Source organism: Cygnus atratus, chromosome 7, assembly GCF_013377495.2.
Source record: "Cygnus atratus isolate AKBS03 ecotype Queensland, Australia chromosome 7, CAtr_DNAZoo_HiC_assembly, whole genome shotgun sequence".
Lineage (NCBI taxonomy): Eukaryota > Metazoa > Chordata > Aves > Anseriformes > Anatidae > Cygnus > Cygnus atratus.
In genome coordinates this window covers 9,513,297-9,536,452 of record NC_066368.1, presented here as the reverse complement: position 1 = coordinate 9,536,452, position 23,156 = coordinate 9,513,297, and the positions used below count along the sequence as shown (strand labels likewise).

Below are 23,156 nucleotides of genomic sequence, written 5' to 3'. Positions count from 1 at the left end.
GCCAGGAGAGCCGGAGCCAAAGGTGTTTGTGTCCGGACCAACGCAGGGCGCAGGGACTTCTCTGCTTGAGGCAAGGCCGGCGTTCCTTTTCCTTCTCACCCTGCTTTCCCTCATCCTTCCCCCGGTCTTGAATCCCAGAAATAACTCCATTATTTGAGAATGAAACGCTTTTAGGAGAAGCGAAGTGCTGGGGTGCTGGGGCGCGCGGCAGCCCGGCAGCGGCAGCCCTGGACGGCAGTGGCGCTGTCGGGGCCGCCCTGCTCTCGCTGCTCTGTTTTAATGTGATTCCTTTGACTTGATGTTAATGCAAGTTGTTCCTTACTTAAAGTAATAAAAGGAAATGAAGACACATTCTAAAATGAAACCTGACTCTAATCCATTCATCATCTAATACCAGCCTCTTTATCTTTGCTGGTACCTAATCTGGTTAAATGTCCCTGTTGTAGGATTTTAGTGAAAATCCTCTATGGGGAATAGGGTTTTTTGCAATTGGATTACTCGCAGTAAATGGTCCAGCAGTTCGCTTGTTTCAGCTTAATTTTTTCTTTGTGATCTTGTGAGGGTAAGTTACAGTTCAGCCTGCCTTTTCCTTTCATTCATTCACTCGCTCTTTTTTTTTTATTGTTGTGAAGAAAAAGATTTCTTTTTCCCCTCAGAGCTAGGAATGTGACAAGAAAAACCTCATGATATCGGCCTGATTCTTCCCCCCACAAGAGTTTTAATTTCAGTAGCTTTATCTGTGTTTCTGCCATTATTTATATGGCTGAATATTTCAGTAGCCTAATTCATCAGTATCCAGTTTCCATTTATCAGCGCTCTCTGATGAATTGATAATTAATCAGCTCTTCTAAAATATATATATATATAAAATATGCAGGTGATCGCTTGTCAGCTTAATGCTTGCTGATGAAGGGAATACTCTAGCACTACAAAGGCTTTTTATCTGGAGTATTTGCAATGAGCAGTAAATGCAGAACTGAAAGTGAGGACAGGAAGGGGAAAGGAAAAGACCTACAGGTCAGTGAGCATTTGGGTCCCTTGCTAATTAAATGGGGGACTCTGTCAGCCCCTCGCTGAGGAGTCTGCCTGCATCTTCGAGGTGAAGCACAAGATAATAAAATAAAAAGGAACAAATTTTAAAGAATTGCTGTTGCTCCGTACAGGAGCACAACAGGTCAGGATTAATGAAACTCAAGATCAGGGTGTGTGGTGAGCAGGTTTTAAGCAAACAGGTGGGAAAACTGCAAGGGTGACACCAAGAAGGGATCTGGAAAAGTGTGAAGCTCACGTGGAAGTCCTGGGTGCTCTGTTTTCTACACATTGTACCTTGTGCTGCAGTGGACAGTTTGCAGCCCTCCTCTAACGCCGTCGACCTTTTCTCTCGACAGTCTAACAAAGTGCCAGTTGTGCAGCACCCACACCATGTACACCCTCTTACGCCGCTTATCACATACAGCAATGAGCACTTCACACCAGGAAACCCTCCTCCACACTTACCAGCCGACGTAGATCCAAAAACAGGTAGGTGGGAAATCGTTTTGGGTTTTGAGAGTGGGTGGATCTTTCCATTTTACGTGTTACGGGGAAGGAAGGTGTGCAGTAGGAAGGATTTCCCATGCTGGAACACCAAAGGGGGGCATGTAAAATGTCAAGTACATGCAAGAATCTGGACAAAATAGTTTCTTTTAGAGCCAATTAGGCTTCAGAAGGAAACCTACTGGGTGAATTTTCATGACGCTTCTGCAAAGTGACACCAGAGTTGTATGTGTGGGGTCGTTCGCAGGTGTGTTTCTTTGCGAGCGTGATAGCCCTTTTAGTAGGTGGATCTGCTAACTGCTTGGTTTGCATGCACAACCCCAAGAGTTAAACATGTACGTTCTGTGATCTGCACTTACAAAATTGCAGCTGGAATTTTAAAGGTGGTGGGTCATGACCAGGTTCAAAATGAATCTCTTTTAATTCCCCAAATCCCATTGTTTCTGTGTCAGGAGTTCAGCCATTTTTCTCCTATAACGTTGAATTTTTATCCACTCTAACTACTTAACTGCAGCTATATACTTGCAACTCTTTTCCCCAGTGTAAGTCTACCCAACTCTCAGTTCAGCCTGAAGGGCAGTCTTCTTGAATATAGAGCAACGTGTAAAACCCTGACTAGATTTTTTGGTGTAACAGAATAGAATTTACATGTTATTCTAACTTTTTAAGAGTCCCTGTTTAACCCGAGGGCCCAGAGAAGTCAAACAGTGTCAATCTTCTCTCGTCAGGCTGCATTGAGTTCCTAGTGACAGTGGTTTTGTTTTTGTTAATCTAAATACCAACTAGTTAATTAGAAAGTATATCTGAAACTGAATCCATGTCCAGAGTTTGTCAGAAGAATTGCTCTGTGTTGGCCCTAGCATACGCCGGTAATTTATTTAAGCTGCAGCCCATGAACCAGGCAGTACATTAGCTGTTTTTCACTCCATGTGCTTCAGTGGGGGCCCCCTTTTAATTGTCCTTAATGCTACCTTCACATGGCTTAAAAGGAATCCATCTCGCCATCCCTGGGTATTGCGAGTGAATGGCATAGTCAACCTCTCATTTAAATAATGGTAGTACAGGGAATAGCATTTAAATGGTTATCGTAAAACATATGATTAACGTCTGTAGACTGTTTACTTTTCTTCTGTGAACATTCTTTCAAGTGTGCAAATAGCTCACCGGATGGTTAAAGCCCAGTTAATCTGTTTGGTTTTTGTAATGGAGAAAAAGCAATGTCTGCATGAAAATGTCACACAAGGAGATTTAATTTAGAGATTAAAAGCTTCCCAAGTGACTTTAAAAAAAATAATTTTTAGCCACGACTACAGTACCCCTTCCTTTTAACACCCTCTGTTTTAATTTTGCTTCTGCTATATAATTGTGCTCTGGCTTGGTACTTGAAAGACCCAGTTCCGTAGTCTTTACTCCCCTGAGTAATTCCTACTCACTTTCAAGGTAAGGAGCGTAAGATTTGGGCTTCCATCTGGAATTGGTTTATCCTTCCTGGAGGGGAGCTGCACCAGTTCCAGAGAGGACCGATGGGCACTCTGCCCTCCCCCACACACCTTCAGCCTTTTCCCCCCATTTTACCAAGCACTTCCAGGTTCTCTCCCCAATTTATTTGTTTCTACTCATCCCCTAGGTTTCAAGGAAGGGTAGGGATCCAAACCGTGTGTCTCCCAAGCCCCTGAAAGGCAAACATCATTTGCAATTATAATGACTTTATAGCTTGTTTTGGAGGTTACTTTGGAATACCGCCATGCTATTGAGTATGCAAAGTATAGGTAGGGCCATGCTCGTTTGGTGACTTTGAAAATAAAATAACCATGAACTTGATACAGGGGCCATTTTGCTTTTGATCACTGGAGATGGCACCTAGCACAGCGTCATACCAAAATGGTAGCCGAGACTCCTAAATTCTTCACTTAAATAATAACAAAATAATTATCTTTGATTGAGGAGGTGACTGAGACAGAATCGCATCAATTTTTCTGGTTGAAACTCATCTAACAAGATGCCAAGAGGCAATTTGTAAGGCTGCAAAACAACCTTTAAAAACTGAAAGCAAAGTCATGAGTATTGTAATAAAAAAGAACAGATATTGATGTTGAAACATATGTGATTTTTCCTTATATTTACTTATTTCCATATCTCAACAGTAACACTGCTTTATGTTCCTCTTCTGCAGGAATTCCAAGGCCTCCACATCCTCCAGATATATCTCCTTACTATCCACTATCACCGGGCACTGTAGGACAAATCCCCCATCCGCTAGGATGGTTAGTACCACAGTAAGGAGTTCCATTTTTTTAATTTCCATTTTCTTTTTTGATGTGTAACATTTATGTTAAAAATTGTGTGTGTGAGCCTGTGTGTGTGCATTAGGATAAGTCTGTTTGCCAGCTGCCAATATATTGAGTGATTATCAATTTACCCATCTCATAAAAATTAATTAAAACTTATACCAGGTCATGTGGTCTTAAACAAACATGGGCAGTGGGGCACAGCTTTGCATGTTGTCTCAACCAGCTGGTGGCTTGTGAAGCATGAATTTTTAAATCATTATGCAGAAACGTTCTTTTCTTGTTAATACTCTTACACTCCACCACATGTTTGTTTTTAATATGCCCTCATGCTTGGTTTTCTGGGAGCTCACAGTGAATCTAATGGACTTCTTTAATGTTTTCTTAACAGAGGCATCCTCACTGAAAACGCACAACTTTAAATGTCATTGGCCTTCCCCCTTAAAACCCCTTTTCTTTTTCTTGTGAAACAGTAAAGCTTTACATCAACTGGTGAACAGCATTCCTGGTTGAGACAGGGTTGGACAGTTGGCATCTAAGGAATGGAATTTTCTTGCAAACAAGAAGAAGGAATTAGTTTACTTTAAAACTGGCTAAGAGAAAAAGCTATGGAAAGTTGTTGTTCTTGTAGTTTGTTTGTTTTTTCCCAACTCCTTATATTCCACTTGCAGAACCTTGTTGGATATGAGGTTCCCTCCAATAACTGATTCCTTATTTTCTTTTTTTTTTCTCTTATGTTACCATCTCTGCAATGGTTTTGTGACACATTTAAACACTTCCTAGGCCTTGCGTACCATATATGTGATTTAAAACATTATAAAATACTTCCATGCTGCTGCATGCAATGATTCTGTGCATTATAGATCAAGATCATTACCTTATTTTTCTCACATAGTTAGCCTCATCAATATGGGGGAGATCATATTTCTTTAGAAATGACTTGCCCAAAGCTAGAAATAGTTTGTTCCTGCTTGAGGCTGTTTGGTCAGCTGTGCTAAAATAGCTTGCCTTCCCTAAGGAAACCAAGTTCACACCTGCGGGAGAGTAGGGCAGAGCAGTGGAGTCCTCACACGCACTCGGTTTTCGGGCAGGTGGAGGCTTTGAGCACACAGGTGCCTGGGGTGCTGGAGAGGCCCAGAGGATCCAGGAGAGCTGGAGCTTGGACCTCAGCCTCAGCAGCCCACTTCTGGCCACTCTGTAAGCCCTCCTTCGTCATGGGGTGGTCGTGCAACTTGCATGGAGTAGAGGCCCAACCTCACAGAGAGTGAGGTGCGTCCATCAGCTCTCTGCAGAAGGCTGAGTTTCTCCAGAAGAGCACAGCATGAGCAGAACAAAAACCCAGAGTTGCTGCTCTCTGAAATCATAAATTCTTCCTCATTTGTGGTGATTTACCTTTTATGTAGGACACCCTGAACGCATGTTGGCTTCTTTTTTTCTTCTTTCTTGCTAGCAGGGCCTGGCTGCAGTACAGTCAGCTCAGGTTCAGAGCTCTGTTGCAACCACTTAGCTCAAGTTGTCACAGCAAAAGCCTCATCACTTAAAATAAATAATATACTCAGTGAATACCAAAAGTCACTAACATCAAAGATGTGAGAGTTTACGAAGAAATTCCTCAGTGTTGTTGGCCTGTGCCTCATTGCATATTGTTGTCTCAGAGCCTTTCATCATTGTGTGTAGACACAGGTTTGTCCTCCTTGAACCTCATGTTGTGGCTGCCAAACCCACACGAGAATGTTGCCACGTGTGGCCAATTTCATCAGGCAGGTGATAATGGCCACCTTTGTCACAGGAAGACTCCGTCATCACCGCTGGCTTATAACAAGCCAACACCCATGGCTTATTTGTCTAACCACAACTCTTTGAGCTTCTCTGAATGGTTTTTGTTGAGGGATGATACCATCACATTCACTATTGCTCTAGGAGAGCAGCTGGGCCGTTTTCGCAGAAGTAACCCCAGATTTTTATTTCCCCTCTCATTGCCACTTGTGCTTCACCATCCACTTCCCAACCCATCAATCCTCAACTGGCCGGGGTGTCTCTAGCACTGTACCCCCCCAGAACGCATCCTGCCCATTCGGATGATAAATTTGAAGGACAGATGAAAAGAAATAGCCATCACAGACAAACCTCAATCAGAAAAAGTTGCGTGTCTTTCATGAGGATGCTGTTTTGCATGTTGCTGTATTTTTTAATTATTGTAATGAGGTGTGATTGTCTATTGGTTACCCACAATACTTCTTGGGGACTCTCCCCCGGTAACTCTTGTCAACACTTGTTAATCTGACAAAAGGCTACAAATTAAGCTCTGTTAATTTAATGTTTTCTCACCGAGATCTAAATACCGAAAGAGGCCCAAAGCGCAACTGAAGTCCTTTGATTCACTGTACTTTATTTTGGTATAAATTTACATTCATTATTGTTTTCCTTTGGATGTGTAGCCCTCAATTAGTGTGATGGCTCCATTAAAGCAAGCGAGACTTCGCCTTTAATTATTACAACAAAACACCTAGTTTCAGCTTGGGGAGAGGGTCTCTATTGACATAAGCAGAGGTTATAAAATTTAATTAGCCATTCCTATCAGATTTATGGCATTCAAATTGTTCTGTGTTTCTTTCCTTTGATCCTTGCTGTACAATCCCCAAGATTTTTGTTCTGATCAAATGAGAATAAAGCTTACTGTGCAGAGAGAAGTTTTTTTTTTTTTAAAACCCTTTTTTCTTTCTCTCATTCTCTCTTTCCCTTCTTTTTGCCAGGCAAGGTCAGCCAGTGTACCCAATCACGACAGGGGGTTTCCGCCACCCTTACCCAACAGCTCTGACCGTCAATGCTTCCATGTCAAGGTGAGTTCAAATACTGAGGTCCTGAGTCGAGAGCAAATGTAACTCCTCCTGTCACCCCCTCTAGAGGAGGGCATTTCATCTAGGAAACGTATTCCTGAAAGTCGTCAGTTAAACAGTCGTCCTTAGTTTTTTGGTAGGGCGGAGGAGGAGAGGGCGAGCAGTACCTTCCAATTTGATCAGAAGAGGATGTCTCAGTGCTCTCATTGGGCTTTAAGAATTTGTTTTTGAGGGAGAGGTGGAGGAGCAGGAAGTCATCTTTAAAAGCCAACTAAATGAAAAAGCTGTGAGAATGCAATGTTGAAAAAGCAAGGAGGAGAAGTCGTGCCACCTTTTGCTTTCTCGGTGGCTATCACCCAGAGCAGCGCTCTGTGTGCGAGAGGGGAGGCCGGGGAGCGGGGTGGGGGCTGCTCTTCAAGCAGAGTTGGGAGGAAGGTTATTGCGCTGTATTTTCCCTACCAAAGCTCCAAACACTGACAGACAACATGAAAGGGCCTGCCTGACCCTTAAAGCTTTAGAAGTATATATTTCTCCCCCTCCCTACCTTCAATTAATTCCATCTAATTTTCCAGGGGCTGCTAGTTTTATTTACAAACTGGTTGGCAGCACTATGTTTAAGTAATCACTAATTGCTCCTAATGATAGTTTTATTTTCTGTTCATCTGATTTTCAGTCTGGTTAATTAAATCGGTGGAGGTTTAGACTTTCCTGATGGGCTGAAACAGCTAATCCATTTTGATGATGGCACATAATTAAATTAGCATGCATTACATAGCAAGGTTCCACGTCTCTTCCCTTCTCTGTCCCTTCCTCTCCATCTCTGCAGTTTAATATGTGAAGGTTGGCATATAGAGGATTTAAGGAGGAGAAGATTAGGTGGGGGGGAACACACCTCCTTGGGCAAGGGAAACCTGTAACTAGAGCTCGTGAGTGAATGGGTAGGGAAATACTGTGTTGTGTGCCTTAGATAAGTAGAGTAAAAGCAAAAATTAAAATTTGCCCACATCGCTCCAGCAAATAGAGAAAGACAATGGAAAAAGCAACTTTTTGAAAAAAAATTAATAGACCCAGCACAGGGAAAAAAATCCTGGGTTGTGGAGAGAGAGCTGCAAATTTAAACAATGATTCCCTCCCTTTATTTAATCTTTTTTAATATCTATAAAAGACTTGCAGGCATGGTGCGAGGCAAAGTAGAGCTTGATTTAGTTTAATTATTATTAGAGAGGCTAGTCATTTGGGGGAGGGGGGATGTGGGAGGGGGGAGGCTATATTCCCAAGATAGGCTTTATGAAAGGTATCTAGTTAAAAAGAGTACACAGCAAATTAAATACATTATTGTGGTAATGGGACGACAGAAGTAGAGGTCTATTATACTTATGGCAGTTATAGGAAATGTAGGCTCCTTGCCCTGTTCTAGCGCATCCTTTGATATTCATTCCATTCAGCAGCAGGGCCAGGACTTCTCAGAATTAAGTGATGGGTCATTATACTTTAAACACCATGGAGAAGCCTAGATTGGCAATTAAACAGCACTTGCTGACACTCGCTTGTGCCACCCTGTGACCCCCTTTAGATTGAGTTGTTGGAGCTCGGGGCCCTCAGCCTGCTAAATTGGTAGCAGGCACTTCTCCTGACGAGGGCTGGCTCTGAAATCTGCCGGCTTCAAAGGGAGCAAGATCATGTATAAACCATAATGTGGGTGCACCGTGGCTCAAAAAATAAGGCAGGAATAGATGAAATGTTACAAGTGCAAGGGGAAAATGAGAGAATAATGACAAATCTAATGCAACTCAAAGCAGAATTGTTGCACAGAAAAATGCATCCCACTGCTTGTGCATAAAATCAAGGCAGGCAGATGACATCCAGTTAACAGAAACATGTCAACAGTGAAGTAAAGTGAGAGTGAGTAAGAGAGAAGCCCTTGAGACAGCCAGGAACAAAAAATTAGTTGTCCGTAACAAGTTAAGACTCATCATTATATTCTGGCTTGGAGCCATAAAAGGAGACAGTGGTGTATAATGAGCTACTTAGAATTTTTAGGGTGTTTATTGCAATTCATGGAATCCTTGTCTAGAGAAAAAAATACGAGGGGATGTCTTAGGCAAAGGTGAGGGGTGTGCGTATAGGCGCACAGCCTTTCTTTTTGTCTTGACGTGTGCCCATACGTACACACGCGCCCAGGCGCAGACGCAGGCCGATGAATAGATTTAAGATGTTTATCCTTTGTTTCAGCCCAGAAACTCCCCTCCTGGTTTCCCACAGCTGGGAACACCCTCTGGGCAGACCGTGCTCCGACACACGTTTTCTCACGCCGGCCGTATCAGGTGCAGCACCTGCACTCAGCGGCGGGGCAGCCCTGGCCCCGAGCGCCCGGCGTGCCTGCAGACGTGCCCTGCGGGCAGCATCCCTGCAGCGAGGCACGAGCCTCAGGGCTGCTCCCTCCGCTCTGGCCAAACGCTGAATCCAGGGCAGACCCCAGCCTCAGCCCCCTGTCCTCCAAGACCTCGTCCACATCCTTCCAGAGCCTTGCTTTAAAGGGGATTCCCGCACTTGCCTGCGTTGTGATGCAGACCTTTGGAGCACATAATGCTTCCCAGCCCTGAATATTCCCTGAGCTTAGTAATTACACTTCATTAGTTAGAGAGTGCTTATGAATAGTTTATAAAAGGTTAATGGGTGACTAATAGTGATTTTAATAAACGGTTTAAACTATTAAGGTAGTGTCTTCAGGTTGTTTTAACCATTTACAACTCTTTTCTCCGCTTGTAGCATCATCCCTCTCGCTTCTGAAGCATGCAATGTGCTTATAACATCTCTTGATCCTTCATTGCCCCTTTGTAATACACCCGTAATGCAAATTGAGACAGGGTTAACTGACTGATGGGCAAACAGTGGACCCACTGTGAAAAAAACAACTGCTGGGAGAGGAAATCAGGAAATAATTTAACAGAATTGCGCCAGACAAACACTGCACAGCAGTTAAGCGGTGGCAGTGGAAAATACCTGTTGTAATTGAAATTTCAGAGGAAATTCGCTTTTGCTGAATGTAATTACTGAAGTTGGAGCGTGGCCAGGAACTTAAAAATTAACACTCCTTCCCCATTCTTACTGCCATGTGACTGGGTGCCTGCACAGAAATCAGTAGGCACTTGGACTTGGAGTCTAACACCTTGCTCTTTGGAGCCCGTGGGGTGGTGTGATTGACTTTGGGTTTTGAAGCACATTTGTACAGCCCCAAACGTAGGAAGGAGCGTGTAAATCTGATGGGTAGCGTTGTGTCAGATGGGCATTTTAGTGCGTAATAATAAATGGTCGCTGGTAGTGAACACAAAACTTCCTTTGGGAAAACTGCCAGCCCCAAAATAACTGCAGAGCTGTAGCTGCCTGCCGATGAAGGTTACCATGTCTCTGAAGTTTAGGGTTCGCTGGGTATGGTCTCAGCCCCACTGAACTCAGTGAGGTTTTGCCATCCTTCTGGTTATGGCCAGGCTTCTGCACAACGTGTGTGTAGGCACCTCCTCCTCAGCTGCCCTTCCTCCCACACGGCCACTCCTCCAATGTGCAGATACTCATTCTCCTAAATGGTAACTGGGGAAAGCACTTCTCCCGTAACTGGGGGAGGAGTTGCATTTCAGGCAGATTTTCTTCACCCTCCTCAGTTTTTGATTAGCTGGAGATACTTAAATCTTCATCAAAAGTAAACTGACAAAATAAGCCCCTATATTTTGTTGAATTTGTTTCCTTCGGAGCTCCTGACCACACAACAATTCAGCATATAGGCAGTGTTCACTTTTCAGTGCATTTTAGTTTTCATTTTGGACCAGATCCTCTTTCAGGGAGCCAGTCCATGACCCAGTTATCACGGCCGCTTCCAGAGGTCCCGTTCAGAAGCTTAACAGCTACCACCTCTTGTCCCCATTAACTCCAGCTGTAATCAGCCTTCTGTGCTATCTGGGAGCCGTTCTGCAGTGATGACCCTAACCTCATTCAGGCCCTCATACCCTGCAGGCCTTGTGCTACCACTGCGCTCAGCTGTTCCTCCTTGCTGGTACATGCCCTCTGTCCTGTGTCCTCATGTCACTCAAGCTCCTCCTGCCTGGTTTCCGAAGGTAGGCTTGTCGTCTCCATCTTCATCCTTTGTTGTCCCATCATCTCTGGCTCTTTCCAGCTCGAAACCTAGCCAGCCCCAGGAGCATCGCCCTCACCTCAATGCTGGGTCTTTGCACAGTCGGCCTACGATCGGATAGGATGTGTGCCGACTTTTTATCACAGTGCTTGTACTGATGTCAGTGAGCTCAGGATTTTGCCATAGGTTTTATCTTCACCCATGTTCAAATAAATACGTATTTTTAAAGAGCAGTCCCCTGCGGACTCTCGCTTTCAGTTTTTAGTGTTTGCATTGCACTGTGTCTGAAGGCCCCATCCACTGTGGGAACAAACTTCACCTCTAACTATGTCCAGCCATGAGAGGAGAGCAGAAGAAAGCTATGCAAAGGTCCAGGTTGTGTCTTGGTGACAGTGGGGCAGTGCCATGGCAGAAGTGGGACCTGGACATGGGTCTCCTTGCAGCCTCGCCGTTCCCTTCCATTCTGACATACCGCTCATCAAAGCATTTCCCCAGACGTGCACTTCTCTCCCAGCTTCTTTTGTCAGAGTTTTGCCAATCCACTTGAAGATTCGTGTCCATGAGTCTTTAGCAAAAGTAGAAATCCGAAGAGGAATGACCGTCTTGCTGGCCATTCTCCTCCTGCCTTGCCATCACAGCCTCCTCCTTTCCTTTTCTCCATGTCTTTGTTCACAGGAGCTGCAATTCTCTGCAGTCCGAACAATTTCACATTCTCCCTGTTAGTCCCTGCTCTTCCCACCGCTGCCTCAAAGACAAAATACTTCTGTCTCATGATCTTGAGTACTACCAGCTGGTAGACAAAGAAGCACAGAGCTCATCGTGGACAATACCTCTTGTTTATGAAAGTACTTCTGTGTCATCTTAAATATAAGGAATATCTAGGCAGTTTTTTGGGTTTTAAGCTCGGGAATGGACTTTATAAGAGAGGAATAAACATAAAGAAATCTCGTTATATTTCTGATAATTGTACACAGTCTGCTTAACCATAGTCTGTCACCCCATTTTAAACCCTGTTAGAAAAAGAACATTATGTATAAATGATAGAAGACATAATTCTTTATCCATTGCATGTTCCATATTCTCAGGGTACTTTATTTGGACCAAGATGGCTCAAAATCTGGGATAAGTGTAGGAATGTACAACAACAAAAAAAACCCTTCTTGTTTGCTGGATCAGTTTAGCCTTGGATTTTTGTGGGAAGGTATTTTTAAGCCAAAAGTTTAGGCTAGATCCCATTCCCTGGAAACCTATGAACTTTGGGTGTGTGGGGTTTCTAAGGGACAGGCAGTAGCTCAGTTGTGTTGCGCTTTCCTTATTCATTGCAAAACCTTTTAAAAATAATTGAGGAATGATGATAAGTTGTCAGTAATGCTTTTGACAAGTTTGTTAACTTCAGTTAAAAATTAGAAAGCCTGACCGATAGTGGTGTGTTTGTGCTGTGGCCCCAGCCTAGCAATTAGATGCAGGAGAAGGATTGCACATCTCTCTGAATCCAGTTGCAGGACTCGGGCCTGTCCCTGTATATGACCATAAAGCTGCCAACATTTTTTGTCTTTAGAAAAGCTACTTCGTTATTTGATTTGAATTTAAGCCTTCCTAGGGTACCATAATCGACCAAAATAGGCTTAATTACACAATCCACCAAACTTCTGTTAAAGCAATGTGGCTCAGGGATATATTAGACACAAATAACTATTTTCCTTTGCTCCATCAACAAAATGTAGCTAATGAGGCTTCTATAAGGATTATAAAAAACGCATCTAGATTGTGTTGGCATTAATATTTTATTTTACTGTCAATATGCAACAAAAGATGTCATCCCAAATTCACGATGTGATTCAGCATGATAAAAATTGATTCCTTGGTTGCCACAGATAATTTCTCAGTAAAGAAATAGACCAGTGGATTTTCTTGCAGGTAGCTGAAATTCCACTTTCATCCCAAGTTCATCCAGTTGAATTTGCCTTTTGTTAAAGATGTTAAAAATCATGATGTCTCATGTCAGTAATGATAATGAAGGGGAAGATTGGCTTTAATGACATTAGAAGAGTCATTATGTTTAATTTATTGCTAATTAATGCTGCCAGCTTTCATATGCTTTGTCTAGCTGTCATGTGCTTGTTATATGCCTTTTTTTTTTTTTAATGTGTGTACACATCCCTCCCCATTCATTCATTTTTATTCTGACGATTTACACAGCTTTCTCTCCTCTAGGTTTCCTCCACACATGGTCCCGCCACACCATAGTTTACATACAACTGGAATCCCTCATCCGGCCATAGTCACACCAACAGTCAAACAAGAATCTTCCCAGAGCGACGTCGGCTCACTCCACAGCTCGTAAGTTTTTGCTTCCCATGTGTTGCTACCCAAAGTAGCACCTTTGCATGTGTAGCTTTAGAAAGGTGTGGGTTTGTGCAAATGTTTTGCTGTAGGATATATATATGTATTTATTTTTTAACATTTTCAGCATTTCAGTTGCCAGGGATGATGGGATGTAATTATTTCCTTCACCATTATGCTCACAAGCCCTCCCCATAAAGCAAGAACCCGTTTTCTGGGTGGCCATTTCTTTCTGAGGTTATTCTAGGGGGCTGAGGATGTACTTGGCGATATTACATAAACATGAGACTGTTTTTTTTAATAATGCTGTTAAAACTGTTCTCATACAGCAGCCAGGGTAAAGGTTCTAGAGAACCTTCTGTTCCTCTTTCTAGAGACTAATTTCTGAGAATTAATGTTAAGGGATTGAGGGGATTAATTTAATAAATTCACAAGAGTTCTCACTGTGAGGATTTTGTCTGTTGTATCTTTACCCTTCAGAAAACATCAGGACTCCAAAAAAGAAGAAGAGAAAAAGAAGCCACACATAAAGAAACCTCTTAATGCATTTATGTTGTATATGAAGGAAATGAGAGCAAAAGTTGTAGCAGAATGCACATTGAAAGAGAGCGCAGCCATCAACCAAATCCTCGGTCGAAGGGTAGGTAACAAGGGAGAAGCACAGACAGGGGCTGACCCTCAGTAGGATTCACACTGCTTGCAGAGAGAGGGAGTTGTGTCCTTCCGAACTGGTGTGTTTCCCTCTTATTTTGGTAATGGATAGAGAAGTACTCTGTGTTCATAGAATCCAACTATACCAAAGGCCTTGTTTTGGTTTGGTTTTTGCAGACACTTTTTGCTGGTGGGGTCATTCATGGGGAGCGGGGAAAGTTAATTAGTAGCAATATTATTTCAGTGTTATTTCCATGACTGGGAGATGGAGGAATCTCAGGTTTCTTGTTTTGTCCAACAAATGGGCAGGGAAGTAAATGGGGGAGCGGGAGGCCTTTGGGAAATGTGGTACAAGTATTAGAAGCTGTGCGAGCTGGAGGAAAAGAGGGGATGCTGGTGGAGAAGGGAGAGGGAGAACATCTGTAAATCTGTAACTGAGATCTGACTTAGGGCAAGTGCTTCAGCTCCTGGGTCCTCTCCTCTGTTCTTTGCTTTTGTTTAGTTTTCTTAATTGTCTCATCAGGAAAATGAAGGGGCTCAGTGAATAAAAGTGATTAGTTTTGACTCAGCCGAGTTAACTGGAGTTATAATCTGGAGTTATACATAAAATATGAATGTCAGTGTGCCTGATCATCTGTTTTACCTATTTGTTTGGGAAAATCAATTCTAGCTGTATGTATGTATAAATAACATACTCTGCTGTTAACACACTTAAAAAACAACCAACCAAACAAACAAAACCCACACCACACTTGTGTTTTTTATTTTGTCTTTTTCTCTTTTCTTCACCTCAGTGGCATGCGTTATCCAGAGAAGAACAAGCGAAATACTATGAACTAGCAAGAAAGGAACGACAGCTTCATATGCAGCTGTACCCGGGCTGGTCCGCACGGGATAACTATGTAGGTTCCTATGTAGGTGGAAATTTTTTTAGTAGTAGAGCTTGTAGAAATGTATATGTGACCTGCTGAACTACGACCACACATTGCACACAAGCACTACTTGGAAAGCGTGCCTCAGGATCCCAATCTGGTAACAACAACGGACGCTTCCCTCTCTGATACTAAAACTATTGGGGATAATTCACAGCCCTCCACTTGGAAGAGGCTTCCTTTATGGGTCTAGTAAAAGGTTAGAATTGGGGCATGACAGTAGAGCTCTGTGAAGAAACTCTTGCCTTCACTTTTACCAGCATCTGGAGATGCTATTTGGCTTGCTGGTCATTTTAAATTTTATTTCATATATATATTACAAAAAAAAAAATTCCCCTAGCATGGCTCCTCTCCTTTCCACCAAAAATATGAATAATTAGTGTCTTGTGCTTATCTGTGTGAGAGTATAGTGGAAAGTGGAAGAATGACTTATCCTAGCTTCAGAGAAGGACTGGCAAAACCAAAAGCATGACTTGTTTGAAAGTCTTACTCTCAAGTGGGGTTAAATGAATTATTCCACGCTCTACTGTTGTATATTTTGATTATGTTCTGCTTTTTCATGGCCATACTATCTTTTTTTTTTCCCCTCATCATTTTTTTGAAGAGTATTTTGGAGTTTGTGATCAATTCATGGAGTGTTCTTAAGATTGATTCCCTCATCCACCTTTCGGAAAGCCCATTTTGTAGCTAAAAGTAGTAGAATTTTCTGTCTGTTAAAAATGTAAGGCCAGTGTTGTAATCACTTACTAATAGTATATAACCCCTTCTTCCATGAAGGGTAAGCAGTGCATCTGGTAATAAGTGTTTACAAGCTTAAACCCATAAATTTTTGACGTATTTGTAGATTGGTGGGAACTCTAAACCCTCCTTACTAGGGTTATAGCAGCATCTTGGTTTTAAAAACATTTTTAAAAAATTAAAACCACCCAAAGCTTTCAAGGTATCTGATTCTAGAATAAACCTTGCTCCCTACCTTGCAGATAGACTTCCATGCAGGTTTGGGGACTAGTATCTGTACATTTGATGTTAGTTACGTACAGTGTTACACTTTTTTTTTTGCTGAAGTCTGTCTCTTCCATCATTGCCATCATCACTGCCTATTTTACCATAAACACCGTTTTGCCTAAGTCACATGAACTATGTGCTTTCTGTATGGCAGTGTTTACCTCTTTGAGCATTTGTGCTTTCACGTGTATGTGTGTGAAACCAGGTCTCAGCCTGCAGCGAAGCCTAGAGCAGCAGCATCTCTCTGTGCTCTTCCAGCGTTTCAGCAGTAGAGAATACACATGCTCATTTACTTAAGGACATTTTTTGAAATACTTCTGTTTTTCTTGATCATCTCTTCTTTCTGTTGGGCTCTGCCTGGCTCCCTCCTTTGCTTGTCGCTGGAGGTGTAGTGGTGCGTGCTCCTCAGAGACAGAGGAAACCTCTTTAAGCCCAACGAGGCACTGCTCCTGCTAAGAACACGTTTCCTTTCTTTTCGTTATAGTCTGGCCTGAGACTGTCAGACCATAGGCTTGAGGTAGTTCCTTGGCACTGTGCAGTATTGTCATCTTGGGTGTTCAAAAGAGAGTTATAGGCTCGACTGAGGCTTCGGGAATGCTCATTCTGCACGGTGAGTGTGCCACCGACAGATGGGCATGTACAAAGCCTGAAGTGCTTAGGACCTTTACTTTTGTCCTCACCGTGTGAGCACTGAGAAACCCTTTCTTCTCGAGCTAAAAAGGACAGGATGAGAAAGCCGTCACTTTCCCAGCGGCTTGATGCTGTACCCCCAGGTGACCTTCAGGGGGAACCTTCCTGCCTGAGGAGAGCGCAGCAGCTTTGCATCACACGATTGCATCATCTGCAGGATTTTTTTTTCCCTCTCCCATCCGTTCAGAGCTCTCCAAGTTCCCCACCTCCCTCAGCGTTTCATAGCACCTTAAGACCTTCACACATCCAGAATGGGAGCATGTTCGGGGTGCTTGAAATGGTTAAATCGTTAGGCATTTCCCATTAGGCATGAGGATGGGGCCAGCTGTAGCCCACATCTTCAGAAATAGGAGCTCTGCATTCAAGAAATGCAGCTTTTCAGCCTGCTCTTGAATAAGAGAAAAGGATTCAGTGAATCCCCTGTGGCTTGCTGGTGTCACAAGGCACGCTCGTTCTTCCTGAGATCTAATAGGAGATGTTAAGTGGCACTGAGTGCTGGACTCAGGAATATGTAAGGGTCTAGTCACTTTGCCTGCCGGTTGTCTGGAAAATTAGTACCAAAGAACTCTTCAGTCTTGTCAAAACCCATGTTGCTTTGGCTCTGTCGAGAGAGCTGCCAAAACATTTAGCAAGTACGTACCTCCACATTTCCTTGCAGCCTTAGAATTTGTATAGGATGATGATGAAAAATGTTACAGACCATCTGCTCCTGTCTTAGGAGGACAATCTGAGGCAAAGACAAAGCTGTCTTCTGCCGAGTGCTTGAAGAACTGATGCTGTAATTCTTTCCTAAAGTCCATGTATTAATTTAGCTATGCAATATCTTCTTGTGGTGCAAAAATTGAATGAGAAAGCATGGTAGTTTTTCCCTATTGCCTTTGCAAAGAATGTCAGAGAAGTTAGTGGGACCTTTTTCAGTTCTTTGTTAGGAAAGCTTGTGTTGAAGAGGAACCAGAAATTCCTGGTCCCTGGCTGACATTCCTGTATATCAGTCATTTTTAATAGATTGCTCCCTGAAGGGGTTATAGTATTTAAATACCTGGCTTGAAGACGTTTGTAAAGGGCTGATGGCTCCTGACCTGTGTTGTGGCTGGCCATCAAGTGAAAAAGTGTTGAGGTCTTAAGTTAGACCGGCCCTTCAATTCTCAATTGCACTGAGAAATGAATCAAGTTGGCCACAAGATGCGGTCTGTTAATTATGTAAGTGGCCTCCTTGAGATTAAATAGAAATCAGGCTTACGAACCTTAGGCAATTGTCTGGTTTCAGTTACATTGTAAAGCTGGAAAAATTCACTGACTTTCACAGAATTACTGTCAATTTAGATTAAGGTAGATGGAGCAGAGCCTGGGCCCCTTGTATTTCTGTGTGTTGTGTGGACTTCAGGATCCATGTTTTCCCCTATTTTATTCTCAGGATTTTTAGGGGCAGTGCTTGTCTGTCTTGTCTTCCTGTCCTGTTAGACTAATGGGTGCTGTGGCAATTGACTCGGAGCTTCCCATATCTCCCAAACTTTCCATATTTCCCAAAATGGCCTCAGAGGTGTCCAAGATGTTTTTTTCAGCAGCATTCAGGCTGCAGGATTATGTGCATGTTGCTTGAAAGACATTTAAAATCAACTGTGCACACTGCTTTTTCCATCACAAGAAGGCTTTCTCAGACAAGGCTGTACTTATCACAGCCTGGACAGCAGGGGGGCAGTTTACAAGCAAGGGGGAGCGAGTACAGAAGCCCCACGCCAGACAGCTGGCTTTTGGGGAGGAGAAACACGACAATAACAGATCAGAATCCAGCATTCACACTGGGGGAATTTCTTACTGATATGTATCAGAGCGAGCCAAATGTTACACTGGATGTGCCAAGCTGAAGCCGATCTTAACCATGTAGCTGGGAGCCAGACCAACCTACTGAGGAGTCCGCTATGTGGGAGAACCCCTTGGCTTCCCCACAGATACGTCCAGCCCTTCAAAAGTGCTCTGAGATTCCTTCTTCCAAGACGTGTTTGTTCCCTCTTGCCCACAAGGGACTGCTGGCCTGGTGTCTTTTCACCAACTTCTCCTACCACCACATCTTCAGAAGCAGGAATCCCCGCGCTGCTCACAGTTGACATTGCTGGCCCCAAAGTTGTTGCTTTTAGTAGCTGGCGAGCTATGAAAACAAAATGACTCTATCGTCTTGCGCTGGCCTTTTTGTGCTCTGCAGACTCTGTAGTTCAGTGTTAGAAGAATTTTCTTAGAAAACAACTTCTCTTTTGAGCCATGCTTATCACTTTATAACTCTTCTCGTAGAAGATGGTTGTTGGGTTTCCCTAGAACTCAGGCTGGTGCTCCTGGTCCTGCCTTCTCCAAACTGAGAAGCGGCCAGCTCCTGCTTACCCGACCTCGTCTGTTCCCTTCCTCCCTCCAGTTAGAGGCCATGACAAATCACATTGTCTCCTTGGGCAGTATTTGGGACATAGACACAGTTTAGCAAAATACTGCTCGTTTTCTTTGCGATCAAGCAAAATGTGGAAAGGGTCTTGGTTATATCTGTTTTTTCTTTTCTTGGCCTTGTTCCCTAGGCTGTGAGTGCACTTAGAGAGCTGCAGCTTAGGTTTTGCTCGTTATCACGGCTCCCTTGTCTGCTTTAGCAGTCAGCGTTGGGTGCCAGGGCACTCCGGGGACGCACTTTCACCTCACCCATGCATCCCCCACCCTTCAGTCTCCTCTGTTCCTCTTCCTTCCCCTCCCCAGCTTGCACATATGGGGCCACAAGTAACTTGTGAAACTTCCAGATGCAGGAGTGTGTGTGTCAAACGTGTGCCATCATTACAATCTCATCTCAAAAGGAGCATCTTGCAAGCCTGCCAGCACCCCCTCCGGCTGCTCGCGGCTTTGGGGTGGGTGTTAGCACAGAGTGGGGGGCAGGCAGAGCTATCCCCAGGGCGCGAGCATCCCCTTGGGACCCCTCGGCCCCACTGGGATGGGGGGAGAGGGCTCAGCTCCCGGTGTCCTCCGGCCCCTGCCCCGTCGCTCTGTGCCGCCTCACAAGGACAAGGCTTTGTTTCGGCTTGGTTTTAATCCTTCTCCTTTGTGTGTGTGTCACACAGGGCAAGAAGAAGAAGAGGAAAAGGGATAAGCAGCCAGGAGAGACCAACGGTAAGTAAAAATAAGTCTAAATATCTCGTTTAGTGGAAGTGTGGCAGTCCTGGTGTGACGCTCCTAGGTTCGGGGGAGGTGGGCTCGAGTCTCCTGGCCTCACGGGGAGCCAGTCCCTATAGCAGGCAGCCTTTTTTTTAATGCACTCTAGTTATTTACGCGTTACTGCCCTTCTAAAACTAGTAACCAAGCCATTGCATGTAAGAGCCTCTTGTGACGTTAGCCAAATTTATTCCTAGTAATTACCCAGCCTTTAACTGCAGATCCATAGTGGTAATGCCTATGCTGTTGTTGATAAAGTTGTCTGCTTATTTTGCGCATATGTGTGTGCGTGTACGTACGTATGTATGTGTTTGGTATTAATTTGGGCTGTACCTGTATGTTCTGATGCATGCCTTACAGTGGTAAATCGCACCCATTTTAAATTAAGGAGGTTTGCCATTCTATATAGGAAATTAGAAATACTGCATAGGCAATCTCATAGTCAATTTTGAAGAAGCCCTGACTTAATTTTTTTGAAGCCTTTGTATAATTTGTTCTTTTTTTTCAGAACACAGCGAATGTTTCCTAAATCCTTGCCTTTCACTTCCTCCGATTACAGGTGCTAACGTCATTTTGAGTCATTTAAAATAGTTTATAAACTGCTTTTTAATTTTTTTTTCCTGCCATTATAGACTTTAACATTAAACACTTATGACATTAAGAAAAAAATACCATCCACACGTTTTTATAATATTTATTATCTATTTATCTTTATATCTATTATATGTTTGATAGTATTTTTTTAATTTCGTTTTCGTTTTTTTGTAACAATTGCTGTTAAAACGTAATACAGTAAAATAACGCAAGAGTTGTACTAACTGTGCAAATTGAATATGCAGTATTTCTTTAAAGAGACTGATAAAGAATGGAAGCAAGTCAGTAATGAACCTCCTTAATCTAATGGCATTTTTCATGGCTCCCACTAAGTCTTCTCACATTAGCATGCGTACACATTTTTTTTTATTATTATTATTTTAGTTCTGAATTTTTTTTTTGCCTTTCTGCTCAAGCCTATTCCTTGCAATTCACTAGCTCTACTAACTCAGCACCTTGCCATGCTTTACGTTTTATTTTCTGGCTGATACTAACATGCTCATTTCGCAATCTGCTTATTCTTATCCATTCTTTTAAATACAAATTAATAAAAAGAAATAAATTGAATGTTATTCCAAAAGCTGCATTATCCCAGGAGATATAATTTCCTTTTTTTTTTTTTTTATTTTTTTTTCCTCTTTATTTATTTTTATTTTGTATCTGAGTTGAAGAAAAAAGCATGTTCAGGATCTAACTTCCATACTCAGCTTCTTTTCTTCCTTTTTTTCCCCTCTCAAAAAAGAGAATAAAAAAAACCAACCCAAATAAATCTCGCCTGAAACATCCTGTTAGACCAGCCACAATGACTTTCCTCTACCTGCTCTTTTAAAAGGGAAAGAAACAGTCCTTTATAAAGGGATACTGCAGCTTTAATTGCAACAGCTAATTTCAAGAGTTGAATAAAAATGTGATTATCACTTTTTTAACTTTTAAATCAAAAGTCAATATTTTGCAATTAATAACGAGGACATTGATTTTTATTCCCTTTTTTATTTTTATTTTTTCCTTATTTTTATCTTTCTCTTTTTTCTCCCCTTTTCTCTCTCTTTCTCTCTCTCTCTCTCTCCCCCTCTCCCCTTTCTTTTTCCTCTCCCCCTTTTCTGCTCGCTTTTCTTGAACTCATTCAGACCTGAGCGCTCCTAAGAAATGCCGAGCGCGCTTTGGCCTTGATCAACAGAATAACTGGTGCGGCCCCTGCAGGTGTGTATAGTTTTCCCAGACTCGCTATGGCTGATTTGCAGCTGGTTTATTTGGTACTTTCCCCTTTTTTTCCTGCCTTGTTGCTTTGTAGCTTTGTGTTGTGATCTAGAAGACACAAGGGAGTGGGACACTGCCATGAGTTATCGTCTCTCTGAAAAGGTTTTGCTTATTTTTTTTTGTTGTGTTTTTTTTTTTTCCTTCCTCTTTGCTGCTGCTAGCCAAAAACCCACTGTAAAACAGCATCAGCCTTAAGCCTCTCTGATCCCTGGCTCAAACACAGCCCTGCCCTCCCGGCCTCCAATCCAGGAAAGTCACATTTTTGTGGGGCGCCCCCAAAGCCCTCGGTAGCACGGCACCGAGTGCGGTGCCGACGCCGGACACAGGCACGGCGGTGTCGGAGATTTTTGGTTTCGTTTTGGCTCATTGTCAAAGTCCTGTTTATTCGTGCCCTTGGTATGAGGGGAGATTACCAAATAAAACGGAGGTGATTAAAACCTAAACGTAGCTGTAGCTAAGATTACACAGTCCAAATGAGCTCTATCCACCATTGTGTTGTATTTTTTGTGTTTACCTTATGCTAACAGATGCAAATACTCCAAAGAAGTGTCGGGCATTGTTCGGGCTTGACCGACAGAGTTTATGGTGCAAACCATGCAGGTATAATACTACCCATTAGGCCTTTGGGGAAATAAAAGCAATCTGTCCTCTTAGTGCATTTGTGTGATTTTATTTTTTTAATCTTTTTTCCCCACTCCCCACCTTTCTCTCTCCCACAGCATCAATTGCTAATAATCTTTGATCCTTGGAATTTCTTGCTAATTTAATGCCATTTTCTCTCTTTCTTTACCAATAACCTCTCCCTAGTGGTAGAACTGGGAACAAGAAAACTTGAAGTGCTTGAAGCTGGCAGTTGGTTTTGTTGTTGTTGTTTTTTTTTTTTTTCCCTCCAGATTGTCAGCAAAAAAGATTGTTTAGGTGGACATCTATATTTTGTCTTTTGTTTGGGTCTATGTCCACTGCCTCCAAAGGCTTAAAATGTTCTGGGATCTGCAGCACTAGTGTTTTTCAAATGATTATAGATATAAAAGCCAGTGTTTACAGCTTATATGGTAACACTTTTTTGGTGTTATTTGCAAAATTAAATCCCTACCTATGAGTTTATTTGCCTTGGTAAGGCTTATGTAGATAACATTTTTTTAAATGATCTGATGTCTTTTTTGTTTTTCCCCTGAAAATATTTTTTTTCTAAATTTTATCCCAGCATGTGAGCTGTAAACTCCTGAGCTCTAGACAAAACTAATTCCAACTTTAGTAGGACAGTTTCCAGCATTAAAAGGAGGTGAAAGACATCAGAGAGCCCAAATTTCGACAGCCCATGTTCTACTGGAGTTTAATTTCATGTATAACTCAGTACATGCTTCTTTCTTGGTGGAGGGATACCGAGTAGTTCTTTTCTCATTCCTTTTTCCTTATATGATCGCATTTGGTTAAATTTGTTGTTTCTTTGTTCTGATACAAGCAGTCTTTGAATTTGGAATATTATGATGGTAGGTATTTCAACCCAAACCACACTCTGTGTAGTGATTCCTCTCCCACATTTTCCCCTCTTACTCATGCCAGTCCCATGTGCTTCATCTCATGTAGAATGTAGATCAGATGTTCATCATATTTTGTGTATGCACGCAGTCCTGTTTGTGCTTAGTGTCGAGGAAAACATGAACCAGGGGTGGTATTGTATATACAAGATAAGGCACCAAAAACGTCCCATTTGAGCAAT

General features: G+C 42.7%; 1 protein-coding gene across 1 annotated transcript in view; it reads left to right on the top strand.

Annotated features, from left to right (window-relative positions):
* TCF7L2 (transcription factor 7 like 2) overlaps positions 1 to 23,156 on the top strand; it is a 177,095-nt gene that overhangs the window by 147,759 nt on the left and 6,180 nt on the right. The window contains 9 exon segments of the mRNA XM_035547927.2: positions 1,389 to 1,521; positions 3,710 to 3,800; positions 6,578 to 6,664; positions 13,002 to 13,127; positions 13,611 to 13,770; positions 14,576 to 14,683; positions 19,495 to 19,543; positions 20,094 to 20,144; positions 21,307 to 21,379. Coding sequence (XP_035403820.1) covers positions 1,389 to 1,521; positions 3,710 to 3,800; positions 6,578 to 6,664; positions 13,002 to 13,127; positions 13,611 to 13,770; positions 14,576 to 14,683; positions 19,495 to 19,543; positions 20,094 to 20,144; positions 21,307 to 21,379 — 878 coding nt within the window.